The following is an 18,552-nucleotide window of genomic DNA, read 5'->3' as shown; positions in this document are numbered from 1 at the left end:
CCGTCGCCATCTCCGGTCACCGTCGCTCTCCCCGTCGTCTCATCCCATTTTTACAGACTCATCTCCCTCCTCCCCATCTTCTACCTTCTCACCATCTTTTCCCCACCTCTCATCTGCCTTCACCATCCCGTCGCCACCTTATCCACCAAAATCACAGCCCACTTTATCCACCAAAATCACAGCCCACTTTACCCACCAAAATCACAGCCCACTTTACCCACCAAAATCCCTCGTTCAATTCATCGTCGTCGCTTCCCTTCCTTTCAAAATTAAACCCTAAAAAGAAATCGAGTGTACCTGTCGATCTCCTCACAGGTTTGATGGCGTGGGAAATGGTGTCGTCTTTTGTTCACCATGGCAGTTCTTCTTCAAAGGGGGTATTAAATGATTCTAGGGTTGGATTAATGGAAGCCATTGAAGGGAGTTTGAATCAGAACCCATGTTTTTTTTCCAGAGTTTTTAAGTATGAAAAAGATGATTTTGAAGATCAAGAAGAAGAAGGTGTTCATGAGGCTTCCCATGATTTGGATGAAGTTGAATCGAATACGAATAATGGGTTTTTGTTATATGAGGGTTAAAATGGTAATTTATTGTCATTCAGAGAACAGTTACCAAACAACATTATTTTATTCAGCACTTAACCATTCTTACCCTCTTAACCATTCTGACCTCTTAACTATTCTGCACTAAATCATTCAGCAACTGCCAAACAGCCCCTAAATCATTCGGCAACTATCATAAGAAATAACTATAAGAAGAGAGATGGTGTGATGAATTGAAAATAGAGGGACTAATTTTGTAAGTTAATTTGGCAGGTCTCCTTCGCCTTCGAAAATCCCTGTTTCTTTCCCGCCTCTTTCAACATTTCTCCTTCTTCCTCTCTCGACCACTCCCTTCTCTCACACGCTAATGGAGGATTCCGCCACCATCACCGAATCCTCACTGCTCTCGGAACTCCAATTCTCCACTGATCTCTCCTCCATCCACCACCGCTTCTCCTCCTACCTCGACCCCTTCTCCGCCGTCCTAAATAAACCCAAGAAACACTCCAAATCTTCAAAAATTGAAGCCGAAGCATCAACTATTATCCGCTCCTTAGCTAAGAAGTTCCTTCCTTTTCTTAGCAAATCCCTATCTATCCTTCCGAAACGCCTCAATGAAACACCCAAAATCGATTCTTCTTATGCTTCGGAACTCTTTGAAACCTACAGACTTTGTCTCAGTTGTTTGGACGCTGTTTCGTCGCAGCTATCGTGTAAACCCCACTCGGTTCAGATCCAGCGGGTTCGGTTGATACATTGCTATGAAAATTGGGGGAAATATGAAGATGCGCAAGATGAAGGGTTTTCGGTGCTCGAGTTTATTGGGAAATTATCGGGTAAAAAAAGTGGAAAGCTAAGGGGACGGCTTCTTCCAGAATTAGGGAAAGATAATGATGACAAGGATGTCGCGATGTTGATCCTAGAGGTCGTTGTGACACTTGTCAAGTGTGTTTCAAATGCTCGAAGCAAAAATGAGGAAAGTTTCCATAGAGTATTGTCCATTGTTAAGGAAATCCAAGAATTGAGGTATAGTCTTGCATACTTGCATTTTCTGTTTATAATTGCATCAAAAGTAGCTGGCAGCATGGTGTTGGGATGTTCTGATTATCAAAAATCATATTAAATACAAAAAATATTGCATTAGTATTAACATAGTTCAAGTGCCACCATATAAACCTATCGATATATAGCATATGTTAATTCATATGTTTCATTTTTTACTACATAAGTAATAACAACACATGATATATATATGTAGCTGTTAGCAAATAGATATGTGTATGTTAGAATATGAACATATATCTACTAATAGCAAATGCAATAGAAATCTTGTAGAAATATAATGATTTGCAGTAGAAACTTTATTTTGCTTTGTTGTTTTGAGTGTTGTGTTGCGTAATGCAGCAACAGCAAATTACATAATCATATGCCTCTTAAAGATTTTATGCTGTTATACTTGATCATTAAAACCTCAATTTCCTAGAAGGTTTTGTTTTAATCTGTTATATACTTGGAGATATTGGTTTAGTGTTTAGACTTGCATCTTAATATTAGAATAAAAGCTTGTCTGAAGACCAGTGTGATACCCTAGATGTTAAGAACATCTCCAATAGATTTGTTATAATGGAGAGAATAGATATCTTTTAGATTTTTAGGTGGAATTTGGCTCCTATAGATTCTCCAAATGCATCTTCAAAATGGAGAAGGTGGGTGAGAGAGAAGGTAGAATTCTTCATATTTGAAGTAACCTCCAAACATAATAGCAATAACTTTTTGCGCTTTCGTATAAATGTTTAAAATTCTATAGTGATATTAAATGCATTGAATATTTTAAGACTGTAATCTTCAAAATAGAGAAACTATTGGAGTTGAATGCAATTCTTTTTAAAGATATTGATTTTTCCCCTCTGTTTTGGAGAAATTATAGTAAATATGTTGGAGATGCTCTAAGACCTTTTAATTTTGTGCAAGCTTAGACAATTAATCCTATGCTCTCACTATTCTCATTTAATTAGAAAGTCCTTGGATAGTTGAGTACCCTCCAAAATGGGATTTTTTAGCTTTTGGACTCACATAGCTCACAAAGAGAGATCATAACTAGTGGCTCACAAGTGCATTGCTTATACAACCCTACACAACCAAACCAATAGCTAGAAAACAAGTAGCATTTTACCAACCAAATGACTTGTTCTTGATACAAATGAAATTAACTTTTAGGGTAAGTACTTGCACAACAACAAAAACTCACCAATAAAAAGCCATTAAGAACATCAATTGAACTTTACAGTCCATTCATATTAGAATCACAAAATAAGAGACAAATATATGATCATCGTTTATGTTGTCAAAATGTAAGTAAGCTCTTTTATGAATATTGTAGAAATTGACATTGCAAGAAAAAATAAATAGACATTCTTTTGCTTTCTAGGAGAGAGAATCAGTGAAGTGAAGGGTCATAGAACTTTCAATTAATTAATTTTTATATACTTTTTGAATAAATAGTACTAATAAAAAAACTGGGGCCTCTATTCTTGCTTGTTGGCCCTTGGGCAAGTGCCCATCATGCGGTTGCCGAGGAACGGCTCTGTTCATTGCAAGATTGAACAATAATTACCTTTCAACGTGACCATGATTTGATGCAACCTTGAAATTAATTATTATATCATTATATGATTAATGGCTAGTACATGATTATTTGCTTAAAAGCCACCGTAGAAACTCTAGGACGTGCATGCACAAATCCTGGTATCCATGTGCATCAACTATGGTGACTTTATTTGAAATGTTGAATTGTAAACATGACAGGATTATAGACGCGGATGCACATGAGAAGTTGCACAGAATGCTTGCGACATATCTGAGTAAATGTGCTTTGTTTCTGGTTGGGGAACTTGCAAGCTTTGACGGGAAGCTGGCCCATGAGTTTTGTCTTATAACATTTTTAGAGTTTACAAGATCGTCTATGAATGATCAAATGGAAAAGGTGAAGCGCCATTCTTAAAGTCCACCCCACTAATGCCTTATTGAAGGTTAATGGGTTTGTTACATGGATTTTCTTATTTATACTCTATACAGTTTGGACACAGGATATGCTCTTCACTTTTTTCACAATTGGACAATCAACCTCCATTCAGTCTAGGCATACTTACTTGTGTGTTGGATGCTATGGCTCATGAATGCAAGGTAATCATCTAAATTTTTGTTGTGTTTTCTTCAATCTGAGAGAAATGTACATGAAGCAGTTTCTTATAAAATCACGATGACATTTTGCTGGGAATTAGGCTAATCATTCCATTTCTCAATTCATGTGCTCAAGTAAAGCCAAATGTTCTTAAGTTCTATTTTCCAATGAGAAGTGTGGCAATTTATTATGCGAAAAACTGTGTTAAGGATGTCAATAGTGTAAAAATTTTGTTTGAAGGAGCAAAGTTACATTTTGGTGTTCATTATTAATACTGCCGTGCCAAGTGCTTCATACCAGCATATTGTGATTCTTTTGGTTGTTATGAGCATCTAACAATATGCTCTACAATTTGGAAAAGAAGATATAGGAATCTTGTGAGAAAACATAAACGAACATGAAATTAAATCACAAAAGATTTGATATTAGTTGTTCCCATTGTATATACTTTCCTTGTTTGTAGGATTAGATTTTATTCTAGCATTTATGTAAATTATTCCTCTTAGCACTACAAATATGTATTATCTATTATGCAAGAAAATAATAAAAAAAGCTTTTTCAATTCCATTACTTCTTTACATTATTTTTTATTAATATCCAAACAATATTTATTCTTACTAACAACCCATCTGAATAGGATGTAGTTTAAGAGAATTAAAATCAAATGAGAGAATCAAAGGAGTGTGTGCCTGACAGAGTACTAAAATTCTTACAAATCTTATCAATTCAGTGTTGGGCTTCTATTTTAACAGATTCTAGGATTCTGAAAAACTAATCCATGGAGAAGATGAACTTGCAATCATAGGAAGAATTACGTACATTTATTCAACTTAGAAAAGGTTCTCCCACCAAAATTTTCCTTATAGTTCTGTTCTCTTTCTCTTTCTCAATGGAACATTTGTTTGATATGGAAGTGTCCTAGAATAACTAGGTTTTATGACTTTATATTTTAACCTCTTTGTTACACATAAAAACAAATTGCTTCTTAAAGGTTAGATACATGTGGGTAGTGCAATATCAACAGTATTAAAGACCAACATTCACTTTGACTGTAAAGTAAATGAGACTCACCATTGTGTTGGATGAAAATTCTATATGATATAACAAGGATAACAAGGTATTGTAGTTCACACGTTGTTGTCTAGATCCGCTGCATTTTCTTTGTTTCTGGTCTTGTGCTGGCCCCACATACAAGTGATGTTAAGGAAACGTCTCTTGCGGATTTTCCTTACCAATCTGCCAAACACAATAATCGACAGGTATACCTCATTGGTTATAATTATGCTTGCCAGGTCGGTAAGGAGAAGTCTCTTATAGATTTTCTGGAACTTGTCCACTATTGTGCCACTGCCATCAAATGTCGAAATGCAACTGTAGATTTTTGTGGCGCAGTTGCAACTCACTTCGACAAACTAGCAGACGACTTTTCTCAGGTATTTGTTAACAGGTACTTTTATATGTGTTTTAGCTTGCATGTTTTTCCTGCTAGTATTATTAAAAGAATCCAGTTTTTAGTAACAGTCGGTTTGTAGGTCAATTTATCATCAATCATGAGGCTTTACAGTATCATACTGTCCATCAATGACTTGAATTCTCATTCAAGAGGGGGCAACTCCAAAATGCCGAAAGCTGGAAAGGATATTTCTATCCCCAAGGTTTTGCTTAGCATGGAGGATCAGCTACAGAGGCTAATTAACACCCATGGCTCATATAAACTTAGTGCTGAAGAGCTTGAAAGCACCTATAAGGCTTTGTACTTTACTGCATTAAATTTTTTGTGTGAGCCACTTTCTGAGCTAATAAACTCTGAGCGTAAAGATATACTTTGTGGACTTGAAGACGTGTCGTTACCTAATATTCAGGATGCTTTTCATCAGTTCAGACTTGTTTTTCTTGCTTACGGGTAAGCCAATGGCATATTGATGTATGTAATTTTTTTGTTTGCTTTTATCATGATTCATTAAGGCTTCCACCAAAGTTAAATTTTAATGTGTCAGCATAACAACATGGGAAGCCAAGAATTGAACTGTGTTGCTGTGCTTCTTTTATTCTGTTACGTTTATTTACCACTTATATGCTGATTTAGCTACTTACATAGTTTCATCTCTTTGATTTACGGATGCAGTGATAGGCAGAGAAATGTATATGAGGACAACAGCCGAGCTGTACTCGCTGTAGCTTCAGCTGCTTTCACACTCTCATATACTACAAAGCAAAATGCCGAGGTTAATATTTATTGTTGTATCTTGATGAACACAATTATATATTTTGTTGTTCATATTCTTGATGGTTGCAGCAAATATGGTAGCATATCCAAAATATATATCAACCTTATGTTTGTCGTTACTCATTGCAGGAGAGTACTAATTTTCTTACACATATTATCAAAGCTGATTGGGTCCACGCCAATGGGCTGAAATTTCTCTTTGCTTCTTTGCACAATGTTGGTATAGTTTTGTACAGAACTAACAGATTAAAAGAGGTACTACATATACCGTTGTGTATTACTACCTAAATCTTTAATTATGCATCAACATCAGTCATAGCCTGCTATTTTGGGACATTGGTTTGGTCTTAGTTATGTGAGTTTGACTTGACAATTTGTTGAATAAATATACCACCATCTCTCTCGTTTTTTTCTTTACTTTTTTTTGTCTCCGTTATTGTTATGTGAGAGTTGGTTATTTACGGTAATCTTTAGCCATCATTTATTACTCTTTCTGTCCTAAAATAAGCCCACATTTCTCTTTTGGTTCGTCCCAAAATAAATGTTCACTTTCAGAAGTAAATGCCTACTTTCTAATTCTTCCCTTAACTATGAGATTGAAAAAGTTCATTACTTCTATTAGTAAGGGTAAAGTTGTCATTTAGTTAATTAAAAATTACAGTTACACGTCTAAAATTGTGTGTCTTTTTCATTGTGGACATTTATTTTGGGAAGGAGGGGGTAATAAGCTTTCACTTTTGCTTGTCAAGTTATCAGTAAAGGCCTGCCACTTCTGTATTATAATATTTGTGGAGATGAAACAAAAGGTGGATAGGTTATAGCCAATTTATTAGAAGCCTGAGTCTTCTTTCTGCTCTTTGTTTGGTCTGTGTTTTTATGCACTTTTTGGGCTGGGTAGAGTAGCAAACCATTCAATACTACTTTTATATCCGTAGTTTAACCTGAAGTTATTAATGAAGTTCTGTTCCCTTTGTAACTTCAAGAAAAGAAGAGAAGGGAAAGAAAGTTGGTTGGGACTTCCGCTTAAAATGTTTCAAATTGCTTTCCTACCTTTCGAAGTAAAACAGCAGTGGCTTATATCACAAAGAGTTGATCACTAAATCATTTCAAGTGAATAGTAAGGATATCAAAGAATTGATTATGAACTGTTACATGTGTTGTTAAATCTGAAAGTCTATAGACACTGTTTGGGATGTTGTTACTGCATATATTTGAGTGGAATGCTGAACTTGCACTTAACACAACATGCTGTAAAATTGCATATATTCTAGAAGGATGAATACAATCTGGAAAACACATGTACAGTTGACGAGTAGCCATATTTCTAACTGAATTAATCACTTTTCAGTTTTCCTGTGTTGACTTTGCCTATGATAATATTGTATTTGGTTTCGAGATACCAATGTTGGCATATGTTGTTAATAGGATATGTCGACGCTGGCACACCATTTGTTATTCTCTTGTCAGTTGTCACCATGGTTTTGAGTTCTCAATAGTGATGCATTCTGTCTGTAGGCTACAGAGTCATTTAAATTATGTTGCGAAGCAGCATGGAACTGCGTATTACATTTTTGCAAGATGTTTGCTTCAAGCAGAGATGGGTGTTCTAGTGATGTCTCGGAGGATGTCATAGCTGGTTTTGTCACCGAGGCATGTGCAAAAAGTGCTTTTCTGTTGGACATACTTCACCAATGTGGTAGCAAGGAGATAAGTGAGATCCTTGCACATTATCTTAGAAGTTGGTTTGTTGCTCAAAGCTTGTTTGCCAAGATTCCGAGCCCGGAAGCTTTGGTTAAACAATGGGTGAAGGTAAGTAAAAAAACATCTCCTTCTGGTATATTTAATGTACATTGTTTTCTATCGGATTTATTGTTGCTTGCAGATAGAATGTAAACGAATAAAAGACCCTGAAGAAGCTGAGCATAGGGTTCCAACCTTATATTCTCTAATGTCATCTTCGGAAGTGTCAAAGGAAACTCTTGGTAGTTTATTAGAGCAGGTTCTCTCTCTCTCTCTCTCTTCCTCGCTCTATATGTGTGTGTGTGTCCTTTGTGTATTTTTTTAGAATCCCATTTTAATGCTCTCTTTATGGCACTCATTGCAGTTTTGCAAAAACTTATTTTTTAATAAATATAATTGTTGAGATCTGTAGCTCTTTTGTTTAGGAGCTTCAAGCGTATAAGGAAATGAAGTCTCTTAATCCAAAATTAAGTAAAACAATGCAAACGACTATCACAAACATCCTCTTAGAAGAGATCTACAGTACAAAGGATAGCTGCTTACAAAAATCTAGGATTCTCATTGCAAAGGGAATGGAATCACGGGCATGTGGAGTTGAAGGTCTGAATGGTTGTATTAATTATTTATCTGAAGCAATATCTACACTGGTAAATTATCTTCAGTTTGGATTCTACTTTCTTTATTTCTTCTTGTTGCTTCTTTGATTCCAACAATTTTTTTTGCACTTCTTTGTTTCTCCCTCTTTCCCGTTGTTTATTTTCTTATGAAATTATATACTTGTTGAGCCAGAGTGACTTGTATAACAAGAGCAAGGACGACCGTGGTCCAATGTGCTATCTATTAGCTGAGGCTTATTGCTTACGTGCATTGTGCACCCAGGAGGCGGAACCAAACTCAAAGGTACTACTTCGTAGAAAGCTAAGGTGTTGTATGTTTACAACTTCATGAGTTAGTTGTCCGAGCGGCTTATTCGTTTAGACATATGAGTATGTTTTTTTATGACGGGTGGCTTAATATTTTTAAGCCACCTTGGTTACCATTCCACATTAAGCTAAAACTTCTTACATTTAGGCCATTTGATTTTTTGTGTTGAAATTAGTTTGATGATACCAACATGACCTTTTTACAAAAATAACACATATGATTTAGTTTTTACCAGTTAGCTTTGTCGTAAGAGTAAAAACGATCACATCTTCAAATATTGCGTGTTAAATTTAAAATAATATATGGGAAGCAGGAATTCTATCAGTAATGAATTTATCAATTTTATTACTAAATCAACCATTTCACAAATTGACGGTTTTTTGTCATTTGGAATTTTCTATTAGAACGTTTATCAAACATTCATTTTTCATTTAACACTTAATCCAACCATGGATTAAAATGGTCATTTTTTTGCCAGAGGTCCGGTCCTCTTTCCAAAAAAAGGACTGTTTATTCAGCACTCAAGCAAACAATTAATCATTTACCAAGCATACAGCTTTTTCTTGACATGTTTTAATGGGAAAAAAACAAACATTGTAAAATTTTCATTCATGTATCCTTGTATCACATTTTTTTCTCTTCTATTTACTTTTCATGGTGCAAACAGCATTTTATTCAAGATATTGACAATGCCGTAAAGCTATGGTCGAGCCCAGATTGTTCTCAATCTGCTGAAGATATGGTGTTTCAGAAGACTCTTACGTTGCTGCATTATGTTGTTGATTTGATATCTCTGAAGGTTCTTTTTCTTGTTGGCCTTTGTTTTTTTTGGACATGTTATTTGTTGAAGTGACTCATTGTTTTATAATGTTTTTTTACCACAGGGATACATGGTAGATCATTTGCTGATATATGAAACTATGATTAAGTTTTCTTCGTGGAAGAATGTTCCTTTGAATGATTGGTTGGCCTTGCTTTGGCAATTCAGGAGCCTTAGCCATGCCCTTTGTGCTTCACCTATTAATGATGAATTCATCAGGGCATTGTCTAAGCATTGTGCTTTGTCCAACTCGGTGGAGTTCTGGACAAGTTGTATGAAGAGATCAAAATCATTAGAAGTTGGATTTCGGCAGAGTTTGATAGTCATCTCTACCCTTTCATCCTCACATTCTTATATTCATGATCATGCTACTAAAGCGGACATAACAATTGATGAAGTCAAGCAGTCTGCATCTGATCTCATTAAAAGTGTATGATTTTTTGGGTTGATTGTATAACCTGGTTTCTATGATTATATCCAGAATTCACATACATATGCTGATCTTTTATGTACCGTGATTTTATGTTTTAGGTTCCTCTGTCCAACACTTCTTTGTTTCTTGCTTCACAACTATATTATGATTTGGGTGAAAGCATGATTGCAAGGGGATTAATGGTTGAGGTACTTAATTTTTTCTCAAATCTTGTAGTTCATAGATGTTTTATTTGCAGATTGAAGTACTATTTGCTTCTGTATGTCTTATTTCTTAAACTTATTGGTTACAAAATTATACCTCTAGAACTGATTTGCCTATCGGTTTCATTTGTCACTTTATCATGATAACTAATCTTTACTGAATTAATGTTGTGAGGATTTCTCTTCGAATTTTTATTTTACCAGGGATGAGTTAGGGACATATAGACTCTGAAGTTCTGGTTGACAAAGTTGAGTAGATCTTAGTACTAGAATCATATTGCCCGTTTGACCAATTACCCAATCCAATCCAATCCAACAGTCATTTTGCAACCTCTAAATCTCCACATCAACAATCCTTTAATGATTTTATTTCTAACCCGATCTGATCCAACCATCATTTTGCCACTTCTGAATCTCAACATCAACAAGCCTTTAATGATTTCAACAAGACTGGTTTGTGTAGGCTTGAAAATGGAACTTGATAGAAATTGTAAAGTGGTGAACCTTGTGGGTTGTGGGACACGAATATCATCCATCCTCGCTCTCCTTAAGTCAGCTCTTTGATATTGTTTTGGGGTGAATTTCATGCATACTAAAAGAAACGTGCAGTTTTTCAGAGAGGTGGTCTTGGGAAATAGATAATCGTTTACGCAATAAAATCTTATTTAGTACTTTGCACGTAAGATAAATAATGTGTTGCAATAAAGACGTTTCAAAGCAGTGGCCTTTAGTTTGGGGTCCTGCCTTTCACATTTATATAATTTTTTGTTACCCAAGACACCCTTTTTTGTAAAGTGACTTGGTTTTGTTGCATCCAATGTTTCTTCTGTAAACCATATATACCTTTCTGCTGTTCTGAAACATGTTTCTTGAAGGTAATTATAACAGAAAGGATCTATATTTTTTTAGTTGTAGCAAATCCTCTTATTGATGGTTACATCTGTTGCTATTCTTTTTACCTCTAATGGAAAGGAGCAAAATCGACATATTTCACGTAGGGGAGTTTAATAATTCTTCGTGACTGGTCGTTAATAATTCTTTTAAATTCGACCACACATCTTAACTTATTCTTTCTTCAAAATAGTGTTTTGCTGATTCAATCGAGACAATCATCCTTGTTTTAGTATTGAACTTCTACTCCTAGTGGATTACTTGTATGCGCCTAGAACTTAATTTTCTCTGACGGGTTATCTCTTCTCTTTAGGCTATTTCACATGCAAAAGAAGCCCATCGTCTGCGTAGCAAACTTTTTCATAAAAAGTTTATGTACTCAATAGAGCAACAAAATGATACTGTTGGTGCTAATGGAGAAGTCATTCAGAAACGCAGATTCGGCCTTGAGACTTTCCACATGCATTCCTCAGTGGCCACAGCAGCTTGGTCATCTGTTAAGGGTTCAAGCGACTTTGATGACGGTATACTGACTCCATGGAATATACTTCGATGCTATCTTGAAAGCACCCTTCAGGTGGAATTTCAATTTCTACGTTTTACATTGAGTTCCAACCTTTTTTATTTTGTTAAATTCCCGTCACATGTTTGGTAATATAATTCAGATAGGGACCCTTCAAGATATTGTTGGAAATGGTTCTGAAGCTGAAACTCTTTTACGATGGGGGAAGGACATCTCTTTTTTCCAAGCGTTGCCAATCTTTTTAGTCGCCTTTTCTGCTGCGTTAGGTAATGCACTTTGTCTACTTTGATGTTCTCCCACGTGTGTTCAAGCCAAATTTGTTATTCGCCCAATGAGGTCACTTACAAAGCACGAATACCTAAAGGTGCCTTGTATGTAATATATGTGATTGAAATACTGCATCTTCTCAGACCCTAGGTAGTACTTGTGAATATTATTTTGTATCCAGAAAAATAATTTTTATTTGTTGAACGATGATACCAAACTTGTAACACCCCAAGATCACATTTGCATATAAACATATATTTCCATATATGATGAAATATAATTTACACAAATCGTCCCATTAACTACAAAGGCTACATTACAAGTAGCTACCGAATTTTTCCACAATATCTCTATACAACACTTCAATACATAACAAGTATTCTGATACAAAAGAATAACATGTTGGCCCTGTTAGACTAAGTCAACTAGTCTAGTTTATATTATTAATATTGTCTAGGGTCCAAAGTGTAATTAGTTTTACCTATATAAGGTGTATCAGATTATTATTATTTTTCAATCAATACAAATCAATATCAAGTTTAATAGGCCCAATCTCCCATGCAAGTATAAATATAACACTTCACAATCTCCCTTTTCCCTTGTCCTTTGGTTGAGTATGACTTGTAATGCACATTCTTAGAACACAAAATGAGGGTTAGACCTTGAGGTCTAGTGAGAAATCCCTTTGATGGGAGGACTTGAAGTTCTCGCATCTGTGTGATGCGATGACTTAGAGTTATCGCATCCTATTGATGCGATAAAAAGTGGTTATCACATCTATATGATGCGAGGAGTGAGTTCTATCGCATCCTTGTGATGCGACAAGTTGTTTTATCGCATCCTATTGATGCGAAAAGAATGATTTATCACACCAGTGTGATGCGATGAGTTGAGGTCCTCGCACCAGTGTGTTGCGAGGAAATGAGGTTGTCTGACTCATGTGATGCGAGAAAGTTATATAATCATCTATATGATGCAACAAGTTCATTCATAATGTGTTTATCAAGTTATTTGGCTATTTTGATGTGATAAATGAGGTTTGCTATTTTTACAAATATGAGTTCATAAATGCGATTTGGTGATTATTCACCCTGTAATAGCGCACTAGTTGACCTTGTAAATATTCTTGAAATGCTTTAAGACAACTACCAAAAGTAGTTCAGAACAGGCTTGCTATTTCTCTGGATTGCATTATGTTATGGTCTTATCTTAATAAGCTGGTGGTCTTTTGTAACTGTTATAGAAAAAACTGTAATCATCGAGAGTAGGCCTACCATTTGCATGTGAATAAACCATATTCCCAGTATGTTCGGTGTGGCATTTCGTGAAGCAACTTGAACTACAATGTTCATCCATTTCCACTCTATAAGATTATAAAGTACCTCATTTACTAAACCTTGAGTTACTAGAAGACTTCCCCTTGATTGAGCTGATTGGTGGATCCAGATATATACAGTCAAACCTTGACCATTGAGGATATTATGAGTAAAACCTTAAACATTTAGGACAATGCTTTGCTGAATACACCCCAATTATTTCAAGTTTATCAAATATTAGTTGTATATCCCAACCTATTTTTTCTTCCAAGATTTTTGGCATATTTTGGGTTTCATGCCCATACTTGTATTTTGTATTTATGTTTGTGCTTCATTGGTCGCTTTAAAGTCAATAGGTATCCAGTTGAATTTTCGCTTGTTCTTTCCAGGAAAACTATACCGTAAGCAACAACTTTGGCATTTAGCTGAAAAGGAGCTAGAAAGTGCTAAACATATATTGGCTGATAACTGCAGTCTCATTTCTTGCTCGAAGTGCAGATTGGTTTTAGAAGTTACAGTTGATCAACAATTTGGTGATCTCTTTCGAAGCCGTTTCAATAGCACCACTGGTAATAAACTGTACGAGGGATTATCAAATGCTGAATTCTTTTATAGTTCTGCTGAAGAGAATCTGAAACTTTATGAATGGAGAAATTGTCTTAGTAATCCTGAGGAAGCAAGTGCAAGGAACACAATGTTCTGTGACGCTCTTTTGTCTGTTGGGAAAGCTGTAGGCATTTCATCTAATTGTGGAGATAAGGCCGAGCATAGTTCTCTCTCCAAAATTAGTGGGAAGGAAACAATCCAATCCAAAGTAACCAGGAAGAATAAGAAAACCACCAAGCCTTTACCACAGGAGCAACGGATGACTTCAAGAATTACTAGATCTTCTAAGCAAAGAAGTGAATATGCTCTAAATGAGGTGCACGATGATGTTTACAAGTTTTCAGATAGAAAGCAAGTATATGCTTGCACTGATGCACTTATTGGGAAGGGGCCACAGAACGTTGACCACGTTGCTGCTTGTGGATGTGAAGCTACATGTGTTTGTGACGAAGGAAAATGTTGGCATTGTCTTCCTTCTGAAGTTATGAAATCGTTGTCTTTGAGAAATATTATACAAACGAAATGGGAGTGCATTCGCAGGCGTCTTTTGCTTAGAGTACTCACCGGGAGAGGTATGAAAAAAATAAATTGAAAACCCTACTGTTTATCATTATAGATATGGACAAAATATTCATGTAAATTGCATTAAGTCACCGACTCACCGTATGTCATGTTTGCATAGTTTTATGTTTAAAAAGTTTACGTTGTTAATATTATTTAATCTACTCTAATAATATATATATATATATATATATATATATGAAGATATCGGCAACTTAAATTTGGGTCATGAACTTGCTGTATTTCAACATATTTAGTTGTTAGTATGTCAGGCTATTGTTTTGTTATTTATATACAATGACTCAGATCAATCAAGAATTTGCCAGGTTGAGGAAGTTAAATACTCGTATGTTCTTGAATCGCTGTTTCTGTTTGTGTTACCACATATATACCTGCAGTCGATCCCCTTCTATGCATGAGAATGCTTAATTTTTCTTTTAGTTGTTTTTGAAAATCATAGGTGTATAACTTGTCTGCATCCTGAGTTCTATATTAATTTGGCATACTTGTATTTTATTATAGTGCTATCAAGAAACTTCTGTTAGGACATAAAAATCTAAACCGCTCACTAATGGACTGTCAATTTGGTTTAGACATTTGTTGAATCGATTTCCCACTTCCCACTTCCCACTTCCCCCATCTGACAATCTTGTACATGACCAGGAAAATGCTTTGGGGTTCGTGGCGAAATTCAGCAAGCTCATAAAGTATTCTTGAAGAGCATATCCGTGCTACTTAGAAGAAGCACATTTCACCAATCACATTTCTCAATCTCGTTCACTTTTCTGGCTGAGTTAATTGAGAAAAATGTAACCGGAGATATCTTTGCGGTAGAGCACGCATCAATCCTCTACAATATATGCTGGTTTTCATTGAAAAGCTTTCGTGACAACGATACAAGGTATGCAATGCTATATTTAATCCTTACAGATTGTATTGTTGCATTTGTCCAATTAGATCCAAAGTTGTTGGATTCATAGTATTACCAAAAACAGAAAGCCCCAAATCCAATTTAATCTGATTCTACTTGTTTCAATAGGATTTAAGGTCTTAGTGGACTTATAACATGCCCATTTGCATGAGCTAATTGCAAAGATATTAAATCCAAATTAATTGAAAAGCAGAGTCGAAAGAACAGGAATCTAGAGGTACATCAAAGAAGAAAGACCCAGTCGATAGTAACTAAACTCAGACTTAAACATGCCACTTTTCATGATAGAAGTTTACAAAATTGTACCTCATGATTTATTTGAAATATGTTGCCAGAGGCATTAGTAGTGTTCTTTATGCTTAGACTGCCCTTTTTGAAATAATGCCTAGAACCACCATTTTACTTGGTATCTTGACACATAATTTTTAATACATAGTCCACATACGAAACAATTCCATGTCCAAAATTTTGGCTTCTAACTCATAGGATGTCTGTGATAGAAGTTCTACATTTTAAGTCACATGATTAGAGAAATAGGATCTCAAATGTACTTTTACATTAGGATGCCAGGAAGATTATGAAGATTCAAAAAGATTTCTAGCTTTCTACTATAATTTACATGTACCAAGATGGATGCATGTCAAAAAGTTCATAAAATCTTCTTCTAGCATGTAAAATTATGCTTGGTAGATTGTTCTCTAAACATAAATAATAATTTTAATCATACCTCAAAGCAGTTATACTTCAATTTTTAATGGTCAACAACACTCTGATCCTCATTTCTAGGATCCTATTCTTTGAAGAAATTTACCCTTTATTCTATGCTTTAAATTTCTACTGCTTGCCTTTATCTTATAGAGAAAGTTTTTAAGGATTTTTCTCAGTCCTGTCTTGTAGCATTCAAAATCTAAAATAGCGTTCAGGACCATTATTTCATATTGAGGTTATCACGATGGGAGTGGACAAAGAACAACGGTTCATATATATATATATATATATTATAGAACTTAAATATATGCTAATATGGGAACTGGACCTGAAAGAGGAGGAAAAGGATGATTATCAGAATTGTGGAATCTTGATAAAGATCAAAGAGAACAAAAGAAAAGAGAACTCGAGAAAGATCAATGTCAATACCAAGTTACCAGCAAGTAGTATGTAGAGTTGTATACTATAGTCAAAAGTCAAAAAGCAAAGTAGTAAAGATAAACTTGGTAATTTTGTGTATTGTATATGTAAATCACGATTACAATAAGGGATATATATAAGAGATACATTTACTGTGGTGCCGTCGGCATCTTTTCCAGATGATGATGATGAGATAGTCATCGGTGGACAACGAATGGTGCCATCAACATAGCCCAACAGGTTGTTTGTAACAAGGAACGGTTGAACCATTGCCTTCCAATAGCCATAGTTGTTTGGTGATAAAGTGAAACCAAACTTGTGGGAGTTATGGGTGGTTTTCTCGGTTGGAGTGAAAGCTGCAATAGTTATCATTGGACAGAAGGTGCGACAGCCGTAGGGTAGAAGACGGGTGCGGTAGTTTTAGGGTTGCCTTGTGATGGCAGAGGGTGGTCAGCACAAGGTGTGGCAGCCGTAGGGTAGAAGACAGGTGCGGTAGCTTTAGGGTTGCCTTGTGATGGTAGCTGTAGGGTGGCAGCTGTAGGGTGTCTAGGGCTGGCTCTTATACCAAGATAAACTTGGTAATTTTGTGTATTGTATATGTAAATCACGATTACAATCAGGGATATGTATATATATATATATATATATATATATATAAGAGATACATTTACACTCTAGACCCTCTAATATAATTATATATATATATATATATCACACTTAATTGTCTAATAAGTAGACAACAGTGAAGGACCAAAGCCTTCTGCTTGGTGCTTGCTTTGTACCATAGTCTTATAAAGTGGCGAAGAAAGCATCGTAGAAGAAGAAAGCAGAAGAAAACGATGAGTAAAGATGAGTAAAAGACAATGAAGATCAGTTGATGTCCTAACAACAAGAAAACAAAAATACAAGCCCTACTAAGAAATAGGCCAACTAAAAAGTATCGGCTATAGCACGCAATTACGACACCTTGATTTGATATTTAACTAAAGTAATTCCAGTAAGCATTTGTTTGACTTATATTTGATGGCATTAAATATTAACCTCAAATCACGAAAATATGAAGACTTGGTTTCAAATCGTAAACTTGAAATTATAAATCTTCGTAAAGTTTTCTCTAGCTTGTACTGGAAAATAATTCATTCTCCATTTTGATTTGTGGAATAGCTTTTTTTTAGTTAAAATTAAATAGTTTATTTTTATGAAGAATTGCACGTCTTTTGATTCTACTAATGCGCCATCTTTTTTCTCTTTGTTTCTAGGAACCATGATTGTGACTCATTCATTCCTGCTCCAGTAGTTGTGTCGGGTTTGAAGTTAGCTTTCATACTTTGCCGGGAGGTTCCAATGCTTTTTCAAAAGGTTATTATAGCTCCAAACTTCTGGTTTATTCATCTCTTCTTTGAAAAATAAACATGAAGTTATAGAATGATGTATTGGTTCATGAATTGACAATTAGCTAGTGCTTGTTTGAGCGTTTTGCCTCCTAAGCCTACGTAATTGGCCACCTAAGATTAAGCTTTCCTACATGCATTGATTAGTTAGGGACACTTAATCGGCTGTTAAGGAGTTTTCTATATTGCTTCATCTCAAAAGTTCAAGCAAAGGTCAATTGTTCTTTTTTTCAACTTCTCTCAACTAGGAGAGAATCTTACCAATCTTTCTTGGTAAATTTATCAGTGAAACTTCCAATATAGCATGTGATCAGCATTCTAGTTCTCAGATGTTTGCATAATATAGACAAAATTGTATTTTTATATATTTAAATGAATTCTTATTTTGCTTATGCGTTTGCCTAACCTAGCATAGGCGGTTTGGAGGTTTACTTGATTGTCTAGCTTTGCTTAATGTTTTTTTCATAACAGTGACGAGATAAATAGGTAACTCTAACACTAAATATTATTTTATTCAAACTATATTATTTTGAATAAAGCTTGCCTAACACATTTTTACTCCCTGTTTAACCAATTAAGGATTAGTGTTTCCGCCTAGCGCTTTTAGAACACCGGAATCTTAGGTGTTGTTTGGTTTGCAGAATTCAAAGGAATTGGACCAAATTCCAATTCCTTCATTTGGTTCACATATTGAAATGGATGGAATCCTTTGAATTCCACAAATTGATGAATTCATCATTTCCTGGCATAAGTGAAGGAATTGAATTCCATCCATTTACATCCAAATTAACCAACACCGCCACCCCCTGTCCCAACCATGACCATGTCACCATTGTCACCGTCACGACCCCCCTAACCATGCTGTTGT

General features: G+C 35.4%; 1 protein-coding gene across 1 annotated transcript in view; it reads left to right on the top strand.

The window, feature by feature from the left end:
- Nucleotides 1-909: 909 nt before the first annotated feature.
- The window catches only part of LOC112517090 (separase), a 22,852-nt gene continuing 5,209 nt past the window's right edge, over nucleotides 910-18,552 (top strand). Inside the window, exons 1-19 of the mRNA XM_025124409.1 lie at nucleotides 910-1,568; nucleotides 3,348-3,525; nucleotides 3,618-3,725; nucleotides 5,016-5,156; nucleotides 5,256-5,626; nucleotides 5,849-5,948; nucleotides 6,080-6,205; nucleotides 7,466-7,759; nucleotides 7,833-7,949; nucleotides 8,116-8,337; nucleotides 8,480-8,590; nucleotides 9,282-9,413; nucleotides 9,499-9,864; nucleotides 9,966-10,055; nucleotides 11,275-11,538; nucleotides 11,627-11,750; nucleotides 13,457-14,245; nucleotides 14,898-15,135; nucleotides 17,553-17,652. Of these exons, the coding sequence (XP_024980177.1) occupies nucleotides 910-1,568; nucleotides 3,348-3,525; nucleotides 3,618-3,725; nucleotides 5,016-5,156; nucleotides 5,256-5,626; nucleotides 5,849-5,948; nucleotides 6,080-6,205; nucleotides 7,466-7,759; nucleotides 7,833-7,949; nucleotides 8,116-8,337; nucleotides 8,480-8,590; nucleotides 9,282-9,413; nucleotides 9,499-9,864; nucleotides 9,966-10,055; nucleotides 11,275-11,538; nucleotides 11,627-11,750; nucleotides 13,457-14,245; nucleotides 14,898-15,135; nucleotides 17,553-17,652 (4,530 nt within the window). The remainder of the gene's footprint in view (nucleotides 1,569-3,347; nucleotides 3,526-3,617; nucleotides 3,726-5,015; nucleotides 5,157-5,255; nucleotides 5,627-5,848; nucleotides 5,949-6,079; nucleotides 6,206-7,465; nucleotides 7,760-7,832; nucleotides 7,950-8,115; nucleotides 8,338-8,479; nucleotides 8,591-9,281; nucleotides 9,414-9,498; nucleotides 9,865-9,965; nucleotides 10,056-11,274; nucleotides 11,539-11,626; nucleotides 11,751-13,456; nucleotides 14,246-14,897; nucleotides 15,136-17,552; nucleotides 17,653-18,552) is intronic.

The sequence above is a fragment of the Cynara cardunculus genome, assembly GCF_001531365.2.
Source record: "Cynara cardunculus var. scolymus isolate 2C chromosome LG 8, CcrdV1, whole genome shotgun sequence".
Classification (NCBI taxonomy): Eukaryota; Viridiplantae; Streptophyta; class Magnoliopsida; order Asterales; family Asteraceae; genus Cynara; species Cynara cardunculus.
This window is presented reverse-complemented; position numbering and strand designations above follow the sequence as displayed.